Genomic DNA, 22098 nt, shown 5'->3' with positions numbered 1-22098 from the left:
GAGTGTGTTGTCACAATGAGTTAAAACAAGTTTTAAACAGTTAAAATGGAGCCCTGTTGAGATCAAGATAGGAAGGGCTAGCTTATTCTCATGTTTAGGCTGTTGATCTAGCATTAGACAAATGTTCAGCTTTAAGTACGGAGCACGCTGGAAGCATACGATAATACGCCACCTCAAGGTTGTGAACAGTATGGTGCTTGCGACTGTTTCATTTAACATACATACATACATTATCATTATAGACTGTTATGCCTTTCAGCGTTCAGTCTGCAAGCCTCTGAGAATTTACTAAACGTCGCCACAATTCTCGGTTTGCAACTAGTGTTGTGGCCTCGTTTAGTTCTATACATTTTATCTTTAAATCGTTAGAAACCGAGTCTAACCATCGTCGTCTTGGTCTCCCTCTACTTCTCTTACCCTCCATAGCAGAGTCCATTATTCTCCTAGGTAACCTATCCTCCTCTATTCGCCTCACTTGACCCCACCACCGAAGCCGGTTTATGCGTACAGCTTCATCCATCGTGTTCATTCCTAAATTAGCCTTTATCTCCTCATTCCGAGTACCCTCCTTCCATTGTTCCCACCTGTTTGTAGCAGCAATCATTCTTGCTACTTTCATGTCTGTTACTTCTAACTTATGAATAAGATATCCTGAGTCCACCCAGCTTTCGCTCCCGTAAAGCAAAGTTGGTCTGAAAACAGACTGATGTAAAGATAGTTTCGTCTGGGAGCTGACTTCCTTCTTACAGAATACTGCTGATCGCAACTGCGAGCTCATTGCATTAGCTTTACTACACCTTGATTCAATCTCACTTACTATATTACCATCCTGGGAGAACACACAACCTAAATACTTGAAATTATCGACCTGTTCTAGCTTTGTATCACCAATCTGACATTCAATTCTGTTGGATTTCTTACCTACTGACATCAGTTTAGTCTTCGAGAGGCTAATTTTCATACCATACTCATTGCACCTATTTTCAAGTTCAAAGATACTAGACTGCAGGCTTTCGGCACAGTCTGCCATTAAGACCAAGTCGTCAGCATAGGCCAAACTGCTTACTACATTTCCACCTAACTGAATCCATCCCTGCCATTTTATACCTTTCAGCAGATGATCCATGTAAACTACGAACAGCAAAGGTGAAAGATTACAGCCTTGTCTAACCCCTGTAAGGACCCTGAACCAAGAACTCATTCTACCATCAATTCTCACTGGTGCCCAATTGTCAACATAAATGCCTTTGATTGATTATAATAATCTACCTTTAATTCCATAGGCCCCCAGTATAGTGTACATCTTTTCCCTCGGTACCCTGTCATATGCTTTCTCTAGATCTACAAAACATAAACACAACTGCCTATTCCTCTCGTAGCATTTTTCAGTTACCTGGCGCATACTGAAAATCTAATCCTGACAGCCTCTCTGTGGTCTGAAACCACACTGGTTTTCATCCAACTTCCTCTCAACGACTGATCGTACCCTCCCTTCCAAGATGCCAGTGAATACTTTGCCTGGTATACTAATCAATGAGATACCTTGATAGTTGTTGCAATCCTTCCTGTTCCCTTGCTTATAGATATGTGATTACTGCTTTTGTCCAATCTGAAGGTACCTTACCAACACTACATGCTAATCTTACTACTCTATGAAGCCACTTCATCCCTGCCTTCCCACTATACTTCACCATTTCAGGTCTAATTTCATCTATTCCTGCTGCCTTATGACAGTGGAGTTTATTTACCATCCTTTCCACTTCCTCAAGCATAATTTCACCATCATTTTCCTCCTCCCCATGAGCTTGGCTGTTTGCAACACCACCAGGATGATTTCCTTTTACATTGAGAAGATGTTCAAAATATTCCCTCCACCTCTCCAGTGATTCCCTGGGATCTATTATGAGTTCACCCGAATTACTCAAAACACTGTTCATTTCCTTTTTCCCTCCCTTCCTAAGATTCTTTATTACTGTCCAGAAAGGTTTCCCTGCTGCTTGACCTAGCCTTTTCAGGTTATTACCGAAATCTTTCCATGACTTCTTTTTGGATTCAACAACTATTTGTTTCGCTCTGTTTCTTTCATCTATGTACAAATCCCTGTCTGCCTCGGCCCTTGTTTGGAGCTGTTTCTGATAAGCCTTCTTTTTACGTTTACAGGCTGCTCTCACTTCATCATTCCATCAAGATGTTCACCTTTTCCCATCTTTACACACAGTTGTTCCTAGGCATTCCCTTGTTGTTTCTACTATAGCATCCCTGTATTCCACCCATTCACTTTCTATATCCTGAACCTGCTTACTGTCTACTGTTCGAAACTTCTCACTAATCATATCCATGTACTTCTGTCTAATTTCCTCATCCTGGAGATTTTCTACCCTTATTCGTTTGCAGAAAGATTTCACTTTCTCTACCCTAGGCCTAGAGATATTTAGTTCACTACAGATCAGATAGTGGTCTGTATCATTGAAAAATCCGTGAAAAACTCGTACATTTGTAACTGATTTCCTGAATTCAAAGTCTGTTAAGATATAGTCTATTAGGGATCTGGTACCCCTAGCCTCCCATGTGTAGCGGTGAATAGCCTTATGCTTGAAGAATGTATTCATAACAGCTAAACCCATACCAGCACAGAAGTCCAGCAAACGCTTCCCATTCCCATTAGCTTCCATATCTTCCCCACATTTACCAATCACCCTTTCATATCCTTCAGTTTTATTACCAACTCTCGCATTGAAATCGCCCATTAGCACTATTCTATCCTCGCTGTTGACCCTGACCACGATGTCACTCAATGCTTCATAAAAATTGTGAAAAAAATCCATTTTTAGTTTTTTACGTTCCCATAATGTTTATACCTTGTACTTTCTTTTTGAGCTTTGTTTTATTTAAATATCAGCCATGTAAAGCCCTTTGCGGCCATATAAATGACCCGGTGCAAGTGGGCTTTGCCGCCCATAGACACTATTCTCATGAATATCTTTCGTTTTGTTTTTCGAAGATTTTGAATTGAGCGCGCGGTTTGAATGTAAAAAATTTTGTTGCTGTAGGTCTTTATGTTGGCTATTCTGATGGACTATCGATATAGTGAGTGGAATTGGCGCTTATTTCATTGATGTAGCTTGTCCATGTGTTGAATGTAAACAAAGAGTTGTGATCTCACGTTTTGTGTTTATCATTCGTGTTTTAGGCCTACTCTGCTTTTCTGTAATTTCTTAAATGTTACATTTGTAATAAGTGTATTATAAATGATCCATAAACAATAACAGTATCTACTTAGTGCAAGCAGCTTAGTTTTTGAGGTTGGGATTTGTGAGGTTTTGTAATTATCAGTGTACATAATGGGCAGAAGTATTGAGACTTGTCGTCGCCGGAAGAAACCACCTAGTAAAGTGTTGGATAAAGTGAAAAAATGCCATTTCTAACAGGAATAAAAATGTAAGTACTATTTTACAAGATCAAGTTGGAGAAGTTAAAATCCCCACACCAAATATTGTGCCTGGGGAATGCATAATGTAATTTGGGCTAAGTGTCTGAAGAAAGTGTTTATGTCAAATAAAGAACTGTAGATTGCTGTAACATCAGCAATTGCTGAATTCAACATGGGTTGTGAAGCAAGTGAGAAAAAGGTAGTGTTAGGGGTGTTAAAGTTAGCAGCTCAGGACAGAAAATTAGTGTAATGAGAGACAAGCGTAGAATTGACCACAGTAGAGTGTCTGGGTATGAAGGGTTCAAAACAGCCCGAAGGAAACTAAAACTCTCAAAACTGCTAATGAGGCCAGGAAGAAGGCAGCAGGGGGTCCAACATATGGTGCTGGGGAGTTTTAAGTCAACTAGATTCAAATACTGGACTATTGTTCATCTCAAAAATTTCAATCTCTTTTTCCTCAGGATTTATTTTCCAGCACTTTTCAAGATTCAAAATGCTCCTCATGCCACAGTTTTCAATCACTATACTTGAAACTTTTAGAATAGTTTCAGATACAACATAATAACAAACTGATGAGCGAATTTTAAAATACATGCAATAGTTCAGTGACAATCTAGTTTTATCTCATTATGATCATCATAAAATATATTTAAAAAGTTAAGCCTATGTGAAATAATTTGTTCCTTTCAGTGTAATTAAAATTTGTCAAAACCCACACATCACTTCTTTTATATTGGTCTTTTAAAACCAAGATTTAATTTTACGCCAGATCTGTTGAGCCGTTTGGCATGAGGAGCATTTTATAAATACATCGAAAATTGTTAAAAATATTGATAAATTTATGAATATCTCAAAAACTATCATTGACAGAAACTTGAAACTTTGTATGCTGTATCATGCTGATACTGACATTAAATGATCAAAATTCTAAGGTGATAGAATGAAAACTGTAGATTTTAGGATTTTCACAGATGCATTGCCTTAAATGGTGAATACAGAGACACAATTCTTGTCCTAATTCCTCCAACTGACAAATCTACCCACATCATTCGCTCATTTACGTGCCTAACAGAAACTATGTTGCGTGCAGTGGTATTCCTGATAAAGAACCCTACCCCAGACTCTGCCCTTCCCTTTCTATCACCCGTCCAGTACACTTTATAATCTCCTATCTCTTCCTCATTATCTCCCCTTACCTGAATATCACTTACTCCTAGCACATCCAGATGCATCCTCTTTGCTGACTCAGCCAGTTCTACTTTCTTTCTTCCATAATCCCCATTAATATTGATAGCTCCCCATTGAGTTCCATTTCGTTCGCCAAGTTGTTTCCAAGGAGTCCCTCGCCTGTCAAATGGGAGTGGGACTCCATTACTCCCATAGGTCCGAGGCTTGCTTAAAATGTTCTGAGCTCGGTAAATTCATGAAGCAGGATGCTACCCTACTTGCACATAGTCCAAGTGAGGATCTCTCCTCTAGCGGGTTATGGACCACCGGTGAATTGTATAGTCCTAGCCTCCTGAGCACAAGGAGGGCCACGACTCAGAATATGTCCGAGATGCCCATTCCCATTCCATAGCAACTGGTATCCCGACTCTCAGGACCACTTACTAGGCCACTCAGCCGTTGCCCATGGTTCACGAACTAGGACGTGACTACAGTAACCCACAAACATGAACCATTTTTCATTTAAAATTTTAAATATTTTCAAAAATTATTTTTTATAGTTTTATGTTGAAGGATGAGAAGTCGCCTGTTCCTGAAGTTCAGGTATTCACATATAAATAATGAAATATGTATATATGTAGGGCAAATCGAGTTGTTAATGTATTGAATTACAATGAATTCATACATGTTCCGCCATCAGTGATGTGTCGTAGTACGTCGCGATTCGCTGCCAAATTTCTCCTGATTTTTTACTTTTGAAAGTTGGCATGTCTGCATATTCTTCGATTGCACACTGCATGACTACTTAACAGTATAAAAAGGATATTCAAATTCAATCCCTTTCAGTGTCATGTTCAGCAGCGTGTCCATGTCAAGTAATTCTAATTGATCCTGAATTTTCTGAAACTTATTCCAAGCATCTTGTAGTTTGAGAAACCTAACTTCAAGAATGTCTTGCGAGCTCTTTTACTGTTCAGGAAACATCCACAAGTGGGTTACATTTGGCGTAATGATGCCACAAGCATTTATTAAATCTTCAATTTGCTTAGCAGACATTGTAAATGGATAGGAATGGAGAGAAAGAAAACTCAACAGAACTTTTTTCTTAACTTTGTAACTTATAATGTAATTATCCCTCGAGTTTGCGTTACCCTTAGTTCTGTATCGCCTTACATAAGTACTGAAAATCTATGCACATTACCTGAAGTGTTTTATATAGTGGTGCATGTTTTCTGTACCTCTATGTTTGGTTTTATTTCTACATTTGTGTAGATTGGGATTAGCCCTCATTTTAATCATCATGTATCGTTGAATAGTCTATGGATTCAAAATCTGTGATTAAATTTCTTTTAGTGCTGCCATTGATGCTTTCACAGCCCGTACTTATAGACATGATTTAGGCTTTTGGGCTTATGCCATGTCAAGAAAATAAGGTGAAATTCTTTACGTTTCACAGAGAACCTTGCTCTAGCATCTTCAGAAGAAAATCTTTACTGTCCGTGAGAAAGGCTTCTCATACAATAATGTGTTTGAATTTAGACGTTGTAATAGAAGTGGAAATGGTATGTTCATTCATCACCAGATGGCTCCCTAGATGCGGTACAGCGCTAGCGTTCGAAGTGGAAGCTGACGGAACCATCAGAATCAGTCAGAGAGGGTCACATAACATGTGTACGCACATATGAAGGTATGACATTGACACAAGCCTGGAATGAAACATCTGGCACCCCCTGCGGGTGGGGGATGCACGTGTAGAATACACCCGCGGTATCCCCTGCCTGTTCTAAGAGGCGACTAACAGGGGCCCAAGGGGCTCTCAACTTGGGAGTGTGGATTGGCGACCACGGGGCCCTTAGTTGAGTCTTGGCATTGCTTCCACTTACTTGTGCCAGGCTCCTCACTTTTGTCTATTCTGTCCGACCTCCCTTGGTCAACTCTTGTTCTTTTCCGACCCTGTCAGTATTAGAGCATTCGAGGCCTAGGGAGTCTTTCATTTTCACGCCCTTCGTGGCCCTTGCCTTACTTCATCCGTTACTTCATCTTTCGAAGTGACGGATCCCTTCTTTCTTCTTCTTTTCTCTCTTTACCTCCTGTGGGTGGGGGACGCAGACGAATAATAAACCCACGGTATCCCCTGCCTGTCATGAGAGGCAATTAAAAGGGGCGACCAAGGGATGATTAACTTAGAACCATGAAACTACTTTTGATTCGTACCATCACGCGGGGAACACCATGGGTTGCCTGTACTTGCGAGTAGTACCACTATATTAGGTACGAAATAGGTTTGTGATTAGTAACAGTAAAGAGGCTGGTCTGTGGGTTTCCAGTACCCGTGCGTCGTACCCATGTGAACAACACTGCGGGTCTGGGCGTTGCCTGTGAGCTGTACCACTATATGAGCGACACCGTGGGTCTGCGTTGCCTTTGATTAATACCCACTATGTGAGGAACACCACGGGATAGTACTAGTCCCTGTGGTTAGTACACCTAGGTGAGGAACCTCATTGGTTTGCGTTGGCTGTGAGTGGCGCCATTGTGTGAGAAACACCATAGGTCTGCGTTACCTGTACAAAGTACAATACTTGTGAGTAGTACCATCTTGTGTGGAACACCGTGAGTCTTCGCTACTTTTGATTAGTACCCCAATATGACAGATACCACGGTTCTACTTAACTCACGACATGTACCATTCTGAGGGGCCTTAGACCTGGATTTTGGACTCCTTTAGACATCAAGCATCCTCGATTCAGGATTGTGCTTTGTAAGTGGTTGGTCCCTTGGTCAGTCATACTATTATTTATGATATTTTTTGAGTTGAATCCACTGTTTTTTGTTTGCTTGTATTTTGTTTTTTGTTTTTTTGGGGTCATGTCCATCCATTCATTCTTCATGACATTTTTTTATTTTTATTTTAGTCAGTGGATGATTTTGAACTTTTTGTTGTCATTTCATTTCGTACCATTGGGGGCCGATGACCTCGATGTTAGGCCCCTTTAAACTACAAGCATCATCATCAGCATCACGAAACGTCTGGCGATGAGGAACATACGAATTTGGAAAACACCAAACGAAATAACAGTAGTGAAGGGATACGGAGGGGAACTACCTACGTGAATCCTTAATGGCTGGCAACCAGGTATTACTTAATTGATAGCCAGTGTCCCTGTCGAAGGTGTAATGGCTAATGTTACACCTTCAGGTAGTATGCTTTCTGTCACGTGTCCAGGAGAATCTTCTTGATTGTCATCACTGCCATCACTGTCACTTTCACTTAGTTCAGGAATTAGTTCATCACCTGAGTCTTCATTGAATAGGATGTCGGCAATTTCGTCAACACTTATATTGTCCCTAAGCGCCTTGGTTACACTTTAGTACATGACTATACACACGCTTGTGCAATCACAAACCAACTACGCAGCTAGCTTGGCCAATACTAGCCTTCGTTCAAAAATGGAATAAAAAAATGCATTGGAAGGGAAAATCTCCAAGGCCATGTGGTTTCTGGTGAGCAGAAGCAGGTAGAAGCATTCACAATTACCCTGATCTCTGTTGCACATATTTGTGACAAAAATAAACCACAGCTGTGTAGGAACAGCTACAATTCAAGGTTGTGCTTATCCGGGCTAACGTTGATACGGTCCAGAGCATGGCCATGCGCTATAGGCAATAACTTGGATACGGGCGTGAATGTGTTAAGCCTGAAGCACCAGGCTGATTTTCTGTTGGAGTTTCCTTCCTTAGCCTTTGAAGTTTCCACTTCTAACTGCAAGGCAGCAATTCCTATTCTGTTTACCGTGAATAGGAGGGTTGCTTCTTCCGCCAGTTCCACCGTTCCTAAGTCCCTCTTCTCCACCTTCACTGCTGTTGAGGTCTTCACTGTAAACCTGGCAAGGGACCCTTACATGGGACTGTGTCTGCTGGACCAAAGTTTTTTAAAGAGGTGTTACTCTTCTATCACTCACCCTTTGTCCTGACATGCAACAGGCAGAGCCTGGCTTCCCAAACATTGGGCCCAGGTTGGTGGGGTTAGCACATTTATATGGTTGCAAATTTTTTCTTTGTACCAAATGAACTGCCATTATTGGCACGTACGTTTCGATTTTCTTTTCTGAAATGTGAAACAAGTTCTGTTCCTAGGAGAGGATACCCTAGAAGACGTGCTGTTTTATGAATCACTACAGATATCAGAGCTCAGACTTGGGATTGAGTTAATAATTTCCGCAATTAGGAAAAAAGTCCATTAGCTCAGAACACTGTTTACGATGAAACTTCCACTGAATTAATCAGTGTAGTTATTAAATGAAATCTGTATCCTCTGCCAAGCACGGCATTTTTCTGCGGAAATGATAAAAAGAGATTTTAATTCGTGTTGGTACAGTGGTTTGGTTTATTTTCCACAACTTCAAGTAAACTACGTACTTAAGGTATGATGCTACATGATGATGATTTCATGGACCATATAAGGCAGTGTAATACTGTAGTGTAATATCTTTTGCATCCTTCTTTGTTAAACATAGTCACATTCCAGGATTAGGTTCTTACTGCTTTGATTCAGGGGATGATTCATAGGTACATTTCAGATTAACTGCCTACTGAAAGTTGCCAAGCATTGTACGGCCAGCTTTATCTGATAGCAAAGAAAATTCATTGTGAAAATTTTATAAATTTCTCTCTTAATCCAGAGACAATTGAAAGACTCTCCAACATTTTATTAAATAACTCATACGCTACATCGTAATGGTCATAATGTTAGCAAAGCAATGAGGCAAGAAATAACAATTCATCAGGCACGTTTTGTCGATTTCGATTTATAATTTGTAGATAGCGTATCTCTAGATCAGCATAGATGTAACAGTCTGACCGCAGACAAGATAGCTGGGGTGTTCTTTTCGGAAAATGGTGAACCACCAGGTTATCGGTACATTTTAGCACATGGTAGACAAGAAGGCCCGAAGCTACTTTCTACTTAAAGCACACACTGTGACACTGTCATGTATACACTACTGTATTTCCATCAGGGGAACCTGGCTGGGACAAGGAACTTACACATACTGTCAGTAGGTGTCAAGCAAATAGGTGATTAGAAAGGAAAAAAAAAAAAGTGCTTCAATCAATCTGCTTCGGGCTTGCAATCAGAGAAGATTTCTCACATTTACATCAGGCCAAGAAACTAGGGTTGGGCAGACCAGAACAGTCAGTTGTTCCGGAACATTAGGAGCTTGAGGTGGAGTGTTTCGGTACAGTGTGCCGGCACACAGGACTGTAACTGTGCAGTAGAGAGAACTTCGTGAGGCAACATGACATGCTCCGTGGCAGCGTGGAAAGTGCTGCTGTACCGGACGTGCTATGTGTTGTTACAGCCAGCATAAAGCTGCACAGAACATGAAGGAACAGTCGGAACACGGAAATTTGTGCCCAATAATCACGTGTAAAGGCTGCCTTTAGCTTAAGATTTTTCAGTCAATATGAAATACACATAACACGGTTACAATATCAGTACAGGTGTTTAAAAGTAACTAATCCAAGGATATTTTCACCAGTTGAATGTATTGGACTGTATGGTGAGTAATTAGGGCCAGGATAAAACTTCACGGCATGCGAAAAAGCGTACACCACCTTTCCAATACTTATCAGTTCTTATATTTAGGATACAAATATTACAACTGGTGTTATAAGTTGGGACATGTTTCGCTTAACTGTCGTAAGCATCCTCAGCCAAAATAAACCTTAGCCTAAAGTTTGGTCAGGGCCCCGAACCTAGTGACCTTAAAGTATATGGTTCCCTAAGATCCGATATTTATATTAGAGAAAATCAATACCCTTAAAACTAGTCTGAAAATTTCTAACAATGTTCGACATAGCTAAGAGTAAAAACACTACAATCATATTGATGGAGGTTAAAACATAAAACACAACATAGAGCTGATAGTGAAGTAAATAAAATCTTACAGGTTATCATATTGCTATCAGTCAATCAATAAAAATGATTATTTTATGTTCATTGGAATGAAGAAGGTAATTAGAATAGTCACTAGTTGAAACATGTCCCAACTTATAACACCATATGTAATGTTTGTATCCTAAATATAAGGACTGATAAGTATTGGAAAGGTGGTCTATATTATTGCTCGTATTTTAATGTTTAGAATCTGATATCCAGTACGGTCTACAATGAGATTTATTACATGTAACGCAAAAAAGCAGTCAGAACTCTGAAATACGCACCCAAAAAATTATGTCTAAATGTTGTTTTTAGGATAAGAATGTTTTCATTCATTCTGAAATACACCTGTCGCAGTTACACTGGCAGTAGATGTGTTTACAAATGTCACAATGTTATTTTCACCAGTTAAAAATATACTCGCACAGTTAAAGAAACATTCGTCAGTAGGCCTACTCTATTTAGATACAGAACATACAAGCAAAACATGAAAATAAAAATTAACCATACAAGCAAAACACGAAGATAAAAATTAAACACTATATACAAGCGAAACAGGATATTAAAAATTAAACTGTACAAACAGAACACAAAAATAAAAATTGTGGGATGTTTAAGGTAGAAATGTCTTGTCATTGTGCCGGTTGAGATCCCTTTGCAGACAAAATAGAAGAACATAAATTGCATTTCACTCTGTCTGGTTTTATTCTAGTAAAAATGTCCTAAATAGGACTGCGGTGCGACGTTATGCAAAGTTTACAGTTTTTCGTACGGTTATATTACTAGGCTTCGATGAAAATACTCTTACAAAACAGTTGAAAACAAAACAGAACACATTACGATATTCGCATGTACCGAAGGCCAGTTGCCGGTGCAACGGAACTCACAAAACAAAGAGGATATGACAGAAGACGGAACACGGAACACTTTAACACATGGCGGCACACAGCCGGTATCGACAGTCAGCTAGTAGATTCACAATTAAGTATTTATTATTTTCCACCTAGTCGATACAATGATTGCTTAAGGCAATTTAATGGTTAAAAGTGGTACATGTTTCGTATTTTATCAACATCTTCAGCCACATAACACTGTTTAGATGAAAAAAATATATAAATTGACAAAGTAATGCTTAAGAGGAAGTGTCCTTAAAATTAACATAAGATAAATTTATAAATTGACCTTTTTTCATGAATTATTAAGAAAATAATATTCATTTAGGACATATTCTCTATGGAATATTCTACAAGTGTTTCCTTGACGACTGCTTTCAATTGTAGAAATAATTTATATATTTTCTCTTGAGTTTTTTGTTTGTTTTAATGTTGTCAATCTTATGTTAATTTTAAGGACACTTCCTCTTAAGCATTACTTTGTCAATTTATATATTTTTTCATCTAAACAGTGTTATGTGGCTGAAGATGTTGATAAAATACGAAACATGTACCACTTTTAAATATTAAATTGCCTTAAGCAATCATTGTATCGACTAGGTGGAAAATAATAAATACTTAATTGTGAATCTATTGAAGTGCGATACGGACTATGAAACTGATTTTAGTAGGCTAGTAGGCGAAGGGCAGTGCAGGGGGGCACTGCAGATGGGATAGCGAGTCACTATCTCAGTCTCGCTTGAGAATGTTTCGGAACAATTGACACTCGGTGTTCTGGAACAGCGGAAAACAACTATGCACCAGTACAGTGTACCGAAACAGGGACATAGTGCCCAACCCTACAAGAAACTATCCCATCGGTACTTAGTCGATCATTATACTCGAGTTGAGGCTCAAAGATTTTAATCAGAAATCCTTAAGGGTGGAACAGTTACAAGGGCTACAAGATTTTGTAGTTAATCAAGCTCAAGAAAATAACCTTATGGCTGGAAGAACCTTTCAGGGAAGTCCGAGAAATATGCAGCAGTGTTACTAGGACACTATGTTAATAGTTAGGAAGTATGGAAAACCTGATGTTTTCTTCATGTTCACTTGCAATCCCATATGACCTGATATTAGATCTGCTTTTTAGCATGATGAAACTCCTGCCGAGAGACCTGATATTATTTTACGTGTTTTCTCACTAAAACTGGAAGAACTTAACAAATGACAGCCAGGAGACATAAAGGGAGACTCCTTAGCTACATTTTATTATCAAAGATAACACTACAATCAAACCTAACTTCAACTACGGTCTCAAGGAGTTTCTCCTGGTCTACATAGAAACTTAAATTCCATCAAAACTTTTAGTCAAATAGTGCTAAGATTGATAAAGTGAAAAAACATGTCCTTGGCAAAGTCATTGCATATATGTGTGTCATAGAGTTAAAAAGAATAGTGAGGAATAAATACCACACTGTCAGAAGTTATTGATACTCAAAGACTAGCAAATTTCGTGAACCTGAGGACATTGACAATTTTGCGTATGAAAAATTACTGGACAGAGAATGATTTGCTACGCTATGTGATAGTGCCATATCCTGCATAGTTCATGGACCATGTGGCATGCGTAATTCCAATGCACCATGCATGAAAGGTGGCATATATAACAAAGGATATCCAAAAATGTTCCAAGAGGAAATTGTTCACCATTCGGATAGATATCCCATTTATAAGAGGAGAAATACTACAAAAGGTAGCAAAAACAGTGTGGATATTGACAGTAGAGACATTTTGCCATAGAACAGATTTTTCATTTTGAAGTATAATGCTCATATTAATGTTAGAAATATATTCTCTTTAAGTAGGTTTATAAAGGGATGCTGCAAACATGGCATTTTTTTTATTAGTTACAATGTTCAAAATTATAATGAGATACTGAGCTATACCAGTATAAAATATGTTAGTGCTTACAAAAGTTGTTGGCGATTATTCGAAATTGAAATGCAAGAACAGTTGCACACTATTGTCCACCTTGCTGTTCATGAACCACTTCATCAGAATATATATTACAGGCAAAGGTTAGAACAACAGGCAATTTATTCAGCTCAAAATAAGCGTACAACACTTACAGCTTGGTTAGAACTCAACAGAAAAGACCAAGCCACATGCTATTTTCTTTACGCTGAAATACCACATCATCATAATTTAACTAGCACATGGAGGAAAAGGAAGCAAGGTGGAAATCAAGTTATCAGCAGAATGTACCCTGTTTCTCCTAAATATCCAGAACATTATTTTCTACACTTTTTTTTATTGCATGTTAGGGGAGCTACTTCATTCAAAAACCTATGTTCGGTGAATGATTGTATCTATCCAAGCTACCAAGATACTGCTGTAGCCTGGGGTTTGGTCACTGATGACAAAGTGGTACAACTGTTTGAGTGAAGTTGTTTCCATCATAATGCCCAAACAAATACATAATATATTTGTTTACATATGTTGTTTCTGGGAGGCATCCTTACCGTTGGCTTTATGGAATGTCTTTAAGGAACAATTATTTGAAGACTTTGATGAAACCAATGACAGTACATGCTCTGAACAAATGGCAGTGCATGAAATTGAAATAATTTTAGATTCAAATGGGTTTTCATGTGTGTAAACAAAAAAACAAAAAACCAAACAAACTTGGTTTGCCACTGCTAAGCCCAAGTACAGCAACACTATGGAAACCAACTATAAACTTAGCTCAGAACAAAAAGCTGTTGTCAACGAAATATTAAATACGATTTCCACACCCGACGATCAGAGCTCCTAGAGGTGGCAGGAGTACATTTGCTTGTTCAAGTTAGAATGATTAAAAGCAAAGGTGAGATTGCAATTGCTACTGCATGGACAGGAATTGCAGGTTATTACCAGATGATAAGACAATTCACAAAAATTTTGGTTTGTCTGTTCCAGTAACAGAAAGTTCAGTTTTGCATATTAAATAGAACAACTCAGAAGCAGATGTTTTGTGAAATTCAGCCATTATTATGATTATTGATGAAGCTTTGATGATTTCTGCATTAGCAATAAATTGCATTAATCGCCTACTAAAGGACATAATGGGTGTGAAAAAGAAATGGGTGGTAAGATTGTAGTGATGAGTCGTTCATGAATGAACTGACTTTTGAACGACTCATTGGAGAGAACTAGCTCTCTCATTGAGAGCTGGTCGTTCAAATACGAGCCTACTCTTGTATGGGCTAGCTCCCTCCTTGCTCCTTGATATCTAGTCATTCCATTACGATTCTACTCTTGTATGAGCTAGCTCCCTCCTTGCTCCTTGAGAGTTAGTCGTTCATTTACAAGCCGACTCTTTTATCAACGAATGTCCTGCACCATCAACTGCAACTCCAAGAAAGAGCTAGCTCGTAACATCGACACTCGTTAATTTCTAGCCAATACCATGTTTCAGATAATCACGTTACGTACAGATACCGCTTCCTTAACTACCCAGTCTAGCCTCTTCTCGCATTCAGTACACCAGTGGTTGTGGTTTGTCTGCCATGTACATTATTTGTGCCATAGTTCTGGCAGCCTGGTACCTAACGAAACAATAAAATGAAATAAACAACACGGTATTGAATAGTACTTACCAGTTCACTTCCTGTATATACTCATAGTCTATGAAGGATATACTGTAGATCCATTAGGTTAAGAGCAAATAAAAGACACCAAGTTCGGGTTAACTATCCTAAACTAAGCACGAACAACAGTCACTATGCAGAATACTGAATATACCACCCGACAAGTGGAAGCGGCGTAGTTTTATTCTGTCTGAAATAATTAAGAAATGACAAATCCTCACCTATTTCTTAAAGGCGGTCATAGTTATGAATCAACTTATTGCCAACATCATTTGGTTTTACGGTACAGTGGATAAAATTATATCCGGTAGTTTTAAATCGAATTAAGGAAAATATAAAATAACACTAGTTTTGGCTTTCAAATATAGGCTAAATAACTCATGCCAAAGTGTATACTACAGTATATTTTCAAATAATTATTTATTAACGTGTAGTCTTGTAAGGAGTCCGACTCTTTAGCTGTACGGTCAGGGATGAAGCCTTTGGTGCAAAGGGTCCAGGATTCGATTCCCAGCAGAGTTGGGGATTTTAATTTCTTCTGATTAATTCTTCTGGCTCGAGAACTGGGTGTTTGTGTTTGTTCCAACACACTCCTCTCTATATTCAGACAACACACTACACTGCCATCACCACAGAAACACGCAATAGTGATTACATTCCTCCACATAGTGTTAGCGTCAGGAAGGGCATCTGGCCAAAAAATAGGGCTAAATCCACATGTGCGAAGCAGTTCGCACTCGCGACCCCACGAGTGTTAGAAAAGCTTTAGAAGGAGAAGAAAAAAGAAGTAGTGTAATCATGTAAGGAGTGCCAATAGATCGAACATATACGTCTCCTACAGTGTAATCTTTCTTGAAAAAATATATTAAAAGAGTGTGTGATGTACTGTACGCAAAAAAAGAAAAAATACAGTACGTAGTAAGAGGTGCTATACATGTTCATAAGTACATTTGCGCTAATAATATTTTTCATTATTTTCGTTAAAGATCGCATTTAATCAGTTATGTTTCCTACGCTGCATTATTGAATGAAAAATTCTGTTGTTCCAGCACGGGAGTGGAGCGAGAAACTTTTTGTATCTCCAGTTGAAACAGAATATTCTGATGACATCTGTTGAGTGAAATGTAAACTACCTGAACAGGAATGGAGACTCGTCTCATGCTCATGTGGAAAAAATTCCAGTAGACTGCCGCGACCGAACGGAAGTAGTGCCAATATCTTGAACATACGTCTTGTACGGAGCATTCAGTCTTGGAAGATATCATTTAAGAAGAATGGAACTTAGGCAAAGTAATATTAGATGTCGTCTATTAATACTGTATATTTGTGTTACATTGTTGTTTTGCCATCTGTTGTGGGAAATGTAAACTATATGCGCTATCTCGTTCATTCCTGGAAGTCATAAAGAGCAGCCGGAGGTCATGAAAAGCGACCAGAAATGAAGAGCCATCTGCCCTAAACCGGATGAATGAACGAACAAACCTGGAGGCAGAGAGCGGCCTGATGTCCTCGGCTCGCTCCATCCTTCCCGCTCCCAAGAGTCTACTCTTTTGAACGACTCTCAGCTGGGAACAGGAGAGAATGAGCTAGCTCTCTTGAAAGAGCTAGTTCGGCCCATCACTGTAAGATTGTCATATTTGGAGGAGATTTTCGTCAAGTTCTTCCTCTGGTATCCAGAGGGAAGAGCTCAGATAATTGAGGCATGTATCGAGAATGCTCAAATATGGCCAGAAATTAAAGTATTGCACTTGAAAACAAATATACATGCAAAGCCTTCAGAAAAGGAATTTGTGACATGGCTACTACAATCAGGAAATAATGAAATTAAAAGTGAAATAGGAAATTATATAATAAGGGCCCCACTAATTTCATTAGTAGCGATTAATTGGTAAGTCACGTGTTTGGCAATTACAATATATAGTCTTTAAATTTTCAGCTTAGTATAACAGAGCAATTATAAGTCCCTTTCTATGATTACTGTAATAGCATAAATGAAGACGTTCTTCACCTGATCCCAGGAAGTTTTAAGGAATACAACATTGTCGATACTCTATTGTCAGATGACGATGTTGACAGAGATTTCATAAGCAGCATGCACATAGAATACCTACACTCCATCCATTATGCTATCTGGAATGCCTCCACATGTATTAAAATTGAAAGTTTATGCAGTTGTAATGCTATAAGAAATATTTGGTGTAGTAAATGGAGTGCGTATGATAGAGAAATGTATAACAAAATTATAAAATTAGAAGTCATTACAGGTGCTTCCAAGAATCAGGTAATTTATCTATCTAGGATTAGTTTGGTGTCTACTGACGGTAACCTGCTTTTCAAATTTAAAAGGAGTCAGTTTCCATTACATCTTGCTTTCACAATAACCATTAACAAAGCACAAGGTCAGAGTTTTAACAAAATAGATATTTACTTATCTTGGTGCGTTTTCTGCCATGGTCAGTTACATGTGGCATTTAGTAGAGTTAAAGCTGCAAGGGATGTCAGAATTAAAGTTATAACTACACCATATCAGAATCAGTTCCCCAAAACTGAAGATAAAAAGTATAATTTACAATGAAATACTAAAATCAGTCGATGAATTGTACAGTCAGATACAATCATTTACAGTGAACTGTAGCCTATTTTATTAAAGTGATTAAAACATGACTGTTACAAGCATGCACGAAAAGATTATGATAGGGCAATTGCCAGGGTTCAAAAATTCCATATGTCAGTCACAATGGAAGTGTAAGTTTAAACGCAAATAAATGGCCTTCTGGAGTTCAATATAATTTCTGTTACTTTTTCACGCTTCCTTTATCATCAGTTCCATTTTTAGTCTTTGTTCACAGGTATTGCTACGACAGGCCACTAGTAAGAATTAGAAAGATATTTTTGAAGACTTCTGTCAGGAGTGTGACATTGAACAGAAGTGGAACCTGGACAATTACTAGCTCAGGAAGGAAAAGAATAGAAGATTTTGAAATGTGGAATTACAGAAGAATGAGAAAGGTGAAAGGGAGTAGATCAGATTATGAATTGATCAAGTCCTCCTGTCTTTAGCTTTTCTGTGTGGTATTTGTGGGTATTCCAGTTCTTCGGTCTCATTTTGGCAATTTTTTTTGCTTGTACCAATGCAGTCCGTTTTCATATCTTGCCTTTGGATACATGTTTCTGTTTGTCAACAGTTTCTACGTTGTTTATTCAGAAAGTGGTATTCTTTTTATGAAAGTCTACACTTTACCTGAGACCACAGAAGTTCAGTGAGGTTATCCTGACAGTAAATGGGGAGCAATCATTTATTTTCATGTTACTTTTCATTTGCATATAGATTGAATTTATATCTTATACCAATATGAAGGGTTTGATGCATTGTAAGGATTCAGTTTTAGTTGCAGAAAATTTGATACCAGTTATTTGCAGCCATTCAGTAATGAGGTATTTCTTCCGAATGTGTTTGGTGTCTAACATGACAATGATAAGGGGAATTATCCATCACTTCTATGTTTCCCTTTTCTAAGTAATTTATAAATCTATTCAAAAACAAATCCTTAAATGTTACAGCTTTAATATCTTTTTGATAATCAAAATGTACTTATGTTTCAGATCAAGAAATTCATCCGGTCTCATGGACCTCATCTGTTATTACTGAACCTGCGTGATATTAAAGCTTGGTTTTCAAAACATGATTTATTTATTATTATTATTTTTTTTTTCGTTAGGGCCATCTATGGACCACGGTGCTTGTGTTTTAGCTGTTTCTTAATGTCGTCGTCGTTGTTTGCCACAATTGGTGTTCTTAGTGTTTGGTTTGGCAGCTGTTTTCTTGTTGGTACCTCGAGCTTTCCTGATGGCCCAGTAGTCCTTCATTTTCCGGCTAAATTCAATCTTATGTTCCTCAGACCATTTCCTGGTCTCGTCGTTTGGTCTGTGGGTAACTTCTGTGAGAGATGTTACAAAGGATTTAGTTTTAAGAGTTGTATGATAGTTACTCCGATCAGCTATGTCGTTTTGATTTATATGGAGTTCCGAAAGGTCCTTCTCCACTTGCTTCATCCACACGAATCCAGCAGCTTTGCCCTTGTTAGCAGCCTTGAAGATCCTATGGGATAACCTATTTGAGTCCATTCTGGATAGGTGTCCGTAAAAAGCCAGTCGCCTTCTTCTGATGGCATCTATGAGATTTTCTTGGTGTTTATATAGCTCACGATTTGGTTGATACCATCGGCTTCCATCTGGTAAAATTCTTGGTCCCACTATCCGTCTCAGGAATTTTCTTTCTTGTACCTCAAGGGCTCTTAGTGGGGTCTTCTTAGTTAAATATAGACACTCTGCTGCATAGAGGACTGAAGGTCTGATTACTGCATTGTAGTGTCTTAGTTTGACATTCATCGACAGATTTTTTGAAGCATATAGCTTTCTACAGGCATGGTAAGCCTTATCTAGTTTGAGTCTCCTGTGTTCAAGAGCCATTGTTTCGGTGAGGTCCTCTGAGAACCATTTCCCAAGGTACTTTACACTTTTGACTCTCTTGATGTAGATATTATCACTGACTCTCATCTCTCCAGGGGCATCTTTGATGTTAGTAACAAACTCGGTCTTTCCTATGTTGATCAAAAGACCCGTTTTAGCCGCTATTGAGTGCAGTATTTGGAGCTGAGTAGTAGCCTTCTGTATGTCATTTGCCAATAAAGTCAGATCGTCTGCAAAGGCTAGACATGGTGTCGGCTTTAATCCCCATCCGTAATCCAGTGTTCTCTGGAAGGAATCTCATCCACTCTCTAATTATCTTTTCCAGAACGCAATTAAATAATATACATGAGATGCCATCTCCTTGTCTCACCCCTGTTTTAATGGCAAAACTCTCCGAGAGTTGTCCTCTAAACTTTACTCTGGCTTTGGTGTTGTGCAAGGTGGCTTGCACCAGCCTATTGATCTTGTCGTTAAGTCCTAGTTCTCTTAATGTGTTATAAAGAGTAATTCTGTCTACTGAGTCGTATGCTTTCTGGAAGTCGACAAATATAGCTACCCATTGTCGTGCTCTTGACTTGCTGTATTGAAGGATGGTCTTCAGATTTTGTATCTGCTCGGTACAGGACCTCGATGCTCTGAACCCTGCTTGATATTCTCCTAACTCTTTATCCAACTGTCTTGTTACGTGGCGTTCCAGAATCTTGGAAAATATCTTATAGGTAACAGCAAGGAGTGATATTCCTCTGTAGTTACTGGGATCTGTTTTGCTTCCCTTCTTGTGAATTGGTTGGATAATGGCTGACGTCCAATCATCTGGGAGCCTCTCACTAGTCCATATGTCCAGAATTACTTTATGTATGCTCTTGAAGGTGTGTACTCTGGCATGTTTTAGCATTTCAGCTACTATCCCGTCTTCCCCAGAAGCTTTATTATTCTTGAGTAGTTTAATTAAATCTCTGACTTCTTCATAGGTTGGAGGAGGGATAAACTCAGTATTAGGGTTAGTTGGTTCTGTAACTTGGAGACGTTCAATAGGTTCTTCTGCATTTAAGAGTTCTTTGAAGTAGTTAGCTAGGGTCTTGGTACAATCGCTGTCATTAAGACACAGGGATCCATCTGGTCTCTGGAGATCTAAGGCAGGGGAAGCGAATTGAGTTGTTTGTTGCTTTAGGCCCTTGTATAGATCTCTAGAGATGTTCCTTACAAAATCCTCCTCTGCTTGCTTAATCGGTTCCTGGTTGTGCTTCCTCTTGGCCCCTCTTATGATGCCCGACGTAGTTTTCCTTTGTGCAATAAAGGCTTATAAATTAGCTTCGTTCTTATGTACATTCATTTATTTATTTATTTATTTATTTATTTATTTATTTATTTATTTTTAATTTTTAATTTTTTTTTTTTTTTTTTTTTTGGTGGTGTTAGGAATTCACCTTTTCTAGAACTAAGATACAGTTCTATGTACATCAGCTTTGTCAAAGTCATTTAAGGTGGTTATCCTTTTTTGACGTCCCATTGTACATCTAGGAACAGAAATACTTTAAAGTACTGGAATCTGACCTATTGGCATAATTGTATATGCCTATCATAGTAGCTTAATGCATGCCACAAGCCTCTGATGTGAGGCTTTGACTCTTCCAAGTCAATTTAAATTCCCAGCATTTCGTATATAGGTGCCAAGGTTTCAGTGTCAGAAATGGTATTTTTCTTCATCCCTCTGTAGTGTTTTCTTTAGTTTAATGGATTAAATAGCTGAGCTTGGGGAAGATAATGAACGAAACTGCCAATTTCTGTTGTAACAACAAAATTTTACCTCTTCTGTTAATTGTTTTCACAATAGTATCTTTTTTCTTCACTGGATTGCTTCTTTTAAGAAAAAATTGAAATAAAAATGTAATAAAACATAACTGCAGGCCAGTTATTATTCTCTTATATTTCTGCTCTTTGCTTTAATGTGCCATAATGACTTGTTTAATATTTTCTAGATCTCGATCACGCTCCAGAAGTGGTAATCATATTGACAAGCAAAAATTACTTGAGATAGCTCGCAAGAATGCTATGGCTTTGTTGAAACAAGGTGCGCTACCAAGTTCTGTTGCTAGTCAAGAAAAAGTTGTAGCTATTAAGGCAGGTGGCAAGAGTGTTGCTGAACTTACAGGTTAGTGTATTTAATTCCTGCTCCTCTTTTTTATTCTTGTTGTAAATATATTCTAAATTGGTAACAAAACTTGCTGGGGCCGAGCAGTGGCTCAGGCAGTTGAGGTGCTGGCGTTTTGATCCCAACTTGACAGGTTCTATCCTGGCTCAGTGTGGTGGTATTTGAAGATCCTCAAATACGTCAGCCTCGTGTCGATAGATTTATTGGCACGTAAAAGAACTCCTGCGGGACTAAATTCCATCACCTCTGCGTCTCCAAAATCCATAAAAGTAGTTAGTGGGACGTAAAGCCAATAACATTATTATGAAAACTTGTGGGTATAGGTTTGCCTGCAACCATGAAGTTTTGCAGTGATGTTAGACTAAAAGATAAAACAGGACAAAGTGACAGGACTTTGAAACATTTCCGTTCACTGGGGTAATTAACTGTTTGAA

The 22098-nt window shown here is 38.5% G+C and overlaps 1 protein-coding gene across 6 annotated transcripts in view; it reads left to right on the top strand.

Annotated features, from left to right (window-relative positions):
- Window positions 1-22098, top strand: part of LOC136866438 (protein Son) — a 372657-nt gene that overhangs the window by 90054 nt on the left and 260505 nt on the right. For all 6 annotated transcript variants that reach the window (XM_067143378.2, XM_067143379.2, XM_067143377.2 and 3 more), the window contains exon 5: window positions 21492-21664. In XM_067143378.2, coding sequence (XP_066999479.2) covers window positions 21492-21664 — 173 coding nt within the window. The remainder of the gene's footprint in view (window positions 1-21491; window positions 21665-22098) is intronic.

This window comes from Anabrus simplex, chromosome 3 (assembly GCF_040414725.1).
Source record: "Anabrus simplex isolate iqAnaSimp1 chromosome 3, ASM4041472v1, whole genome shotgun sequence".
Taxonomy (NCBI): domain Eukaryota; kingdom Metazoa; phylum Arthropoda; class Insecta; order Orthoptera; family Tettigoniidae; genus Anabrus; species Anabrus simplex.
Note: the sequence above shows the minus strand (reverse complement) of the source record. Positions and strands in the feature narration are given on the sequence as shown.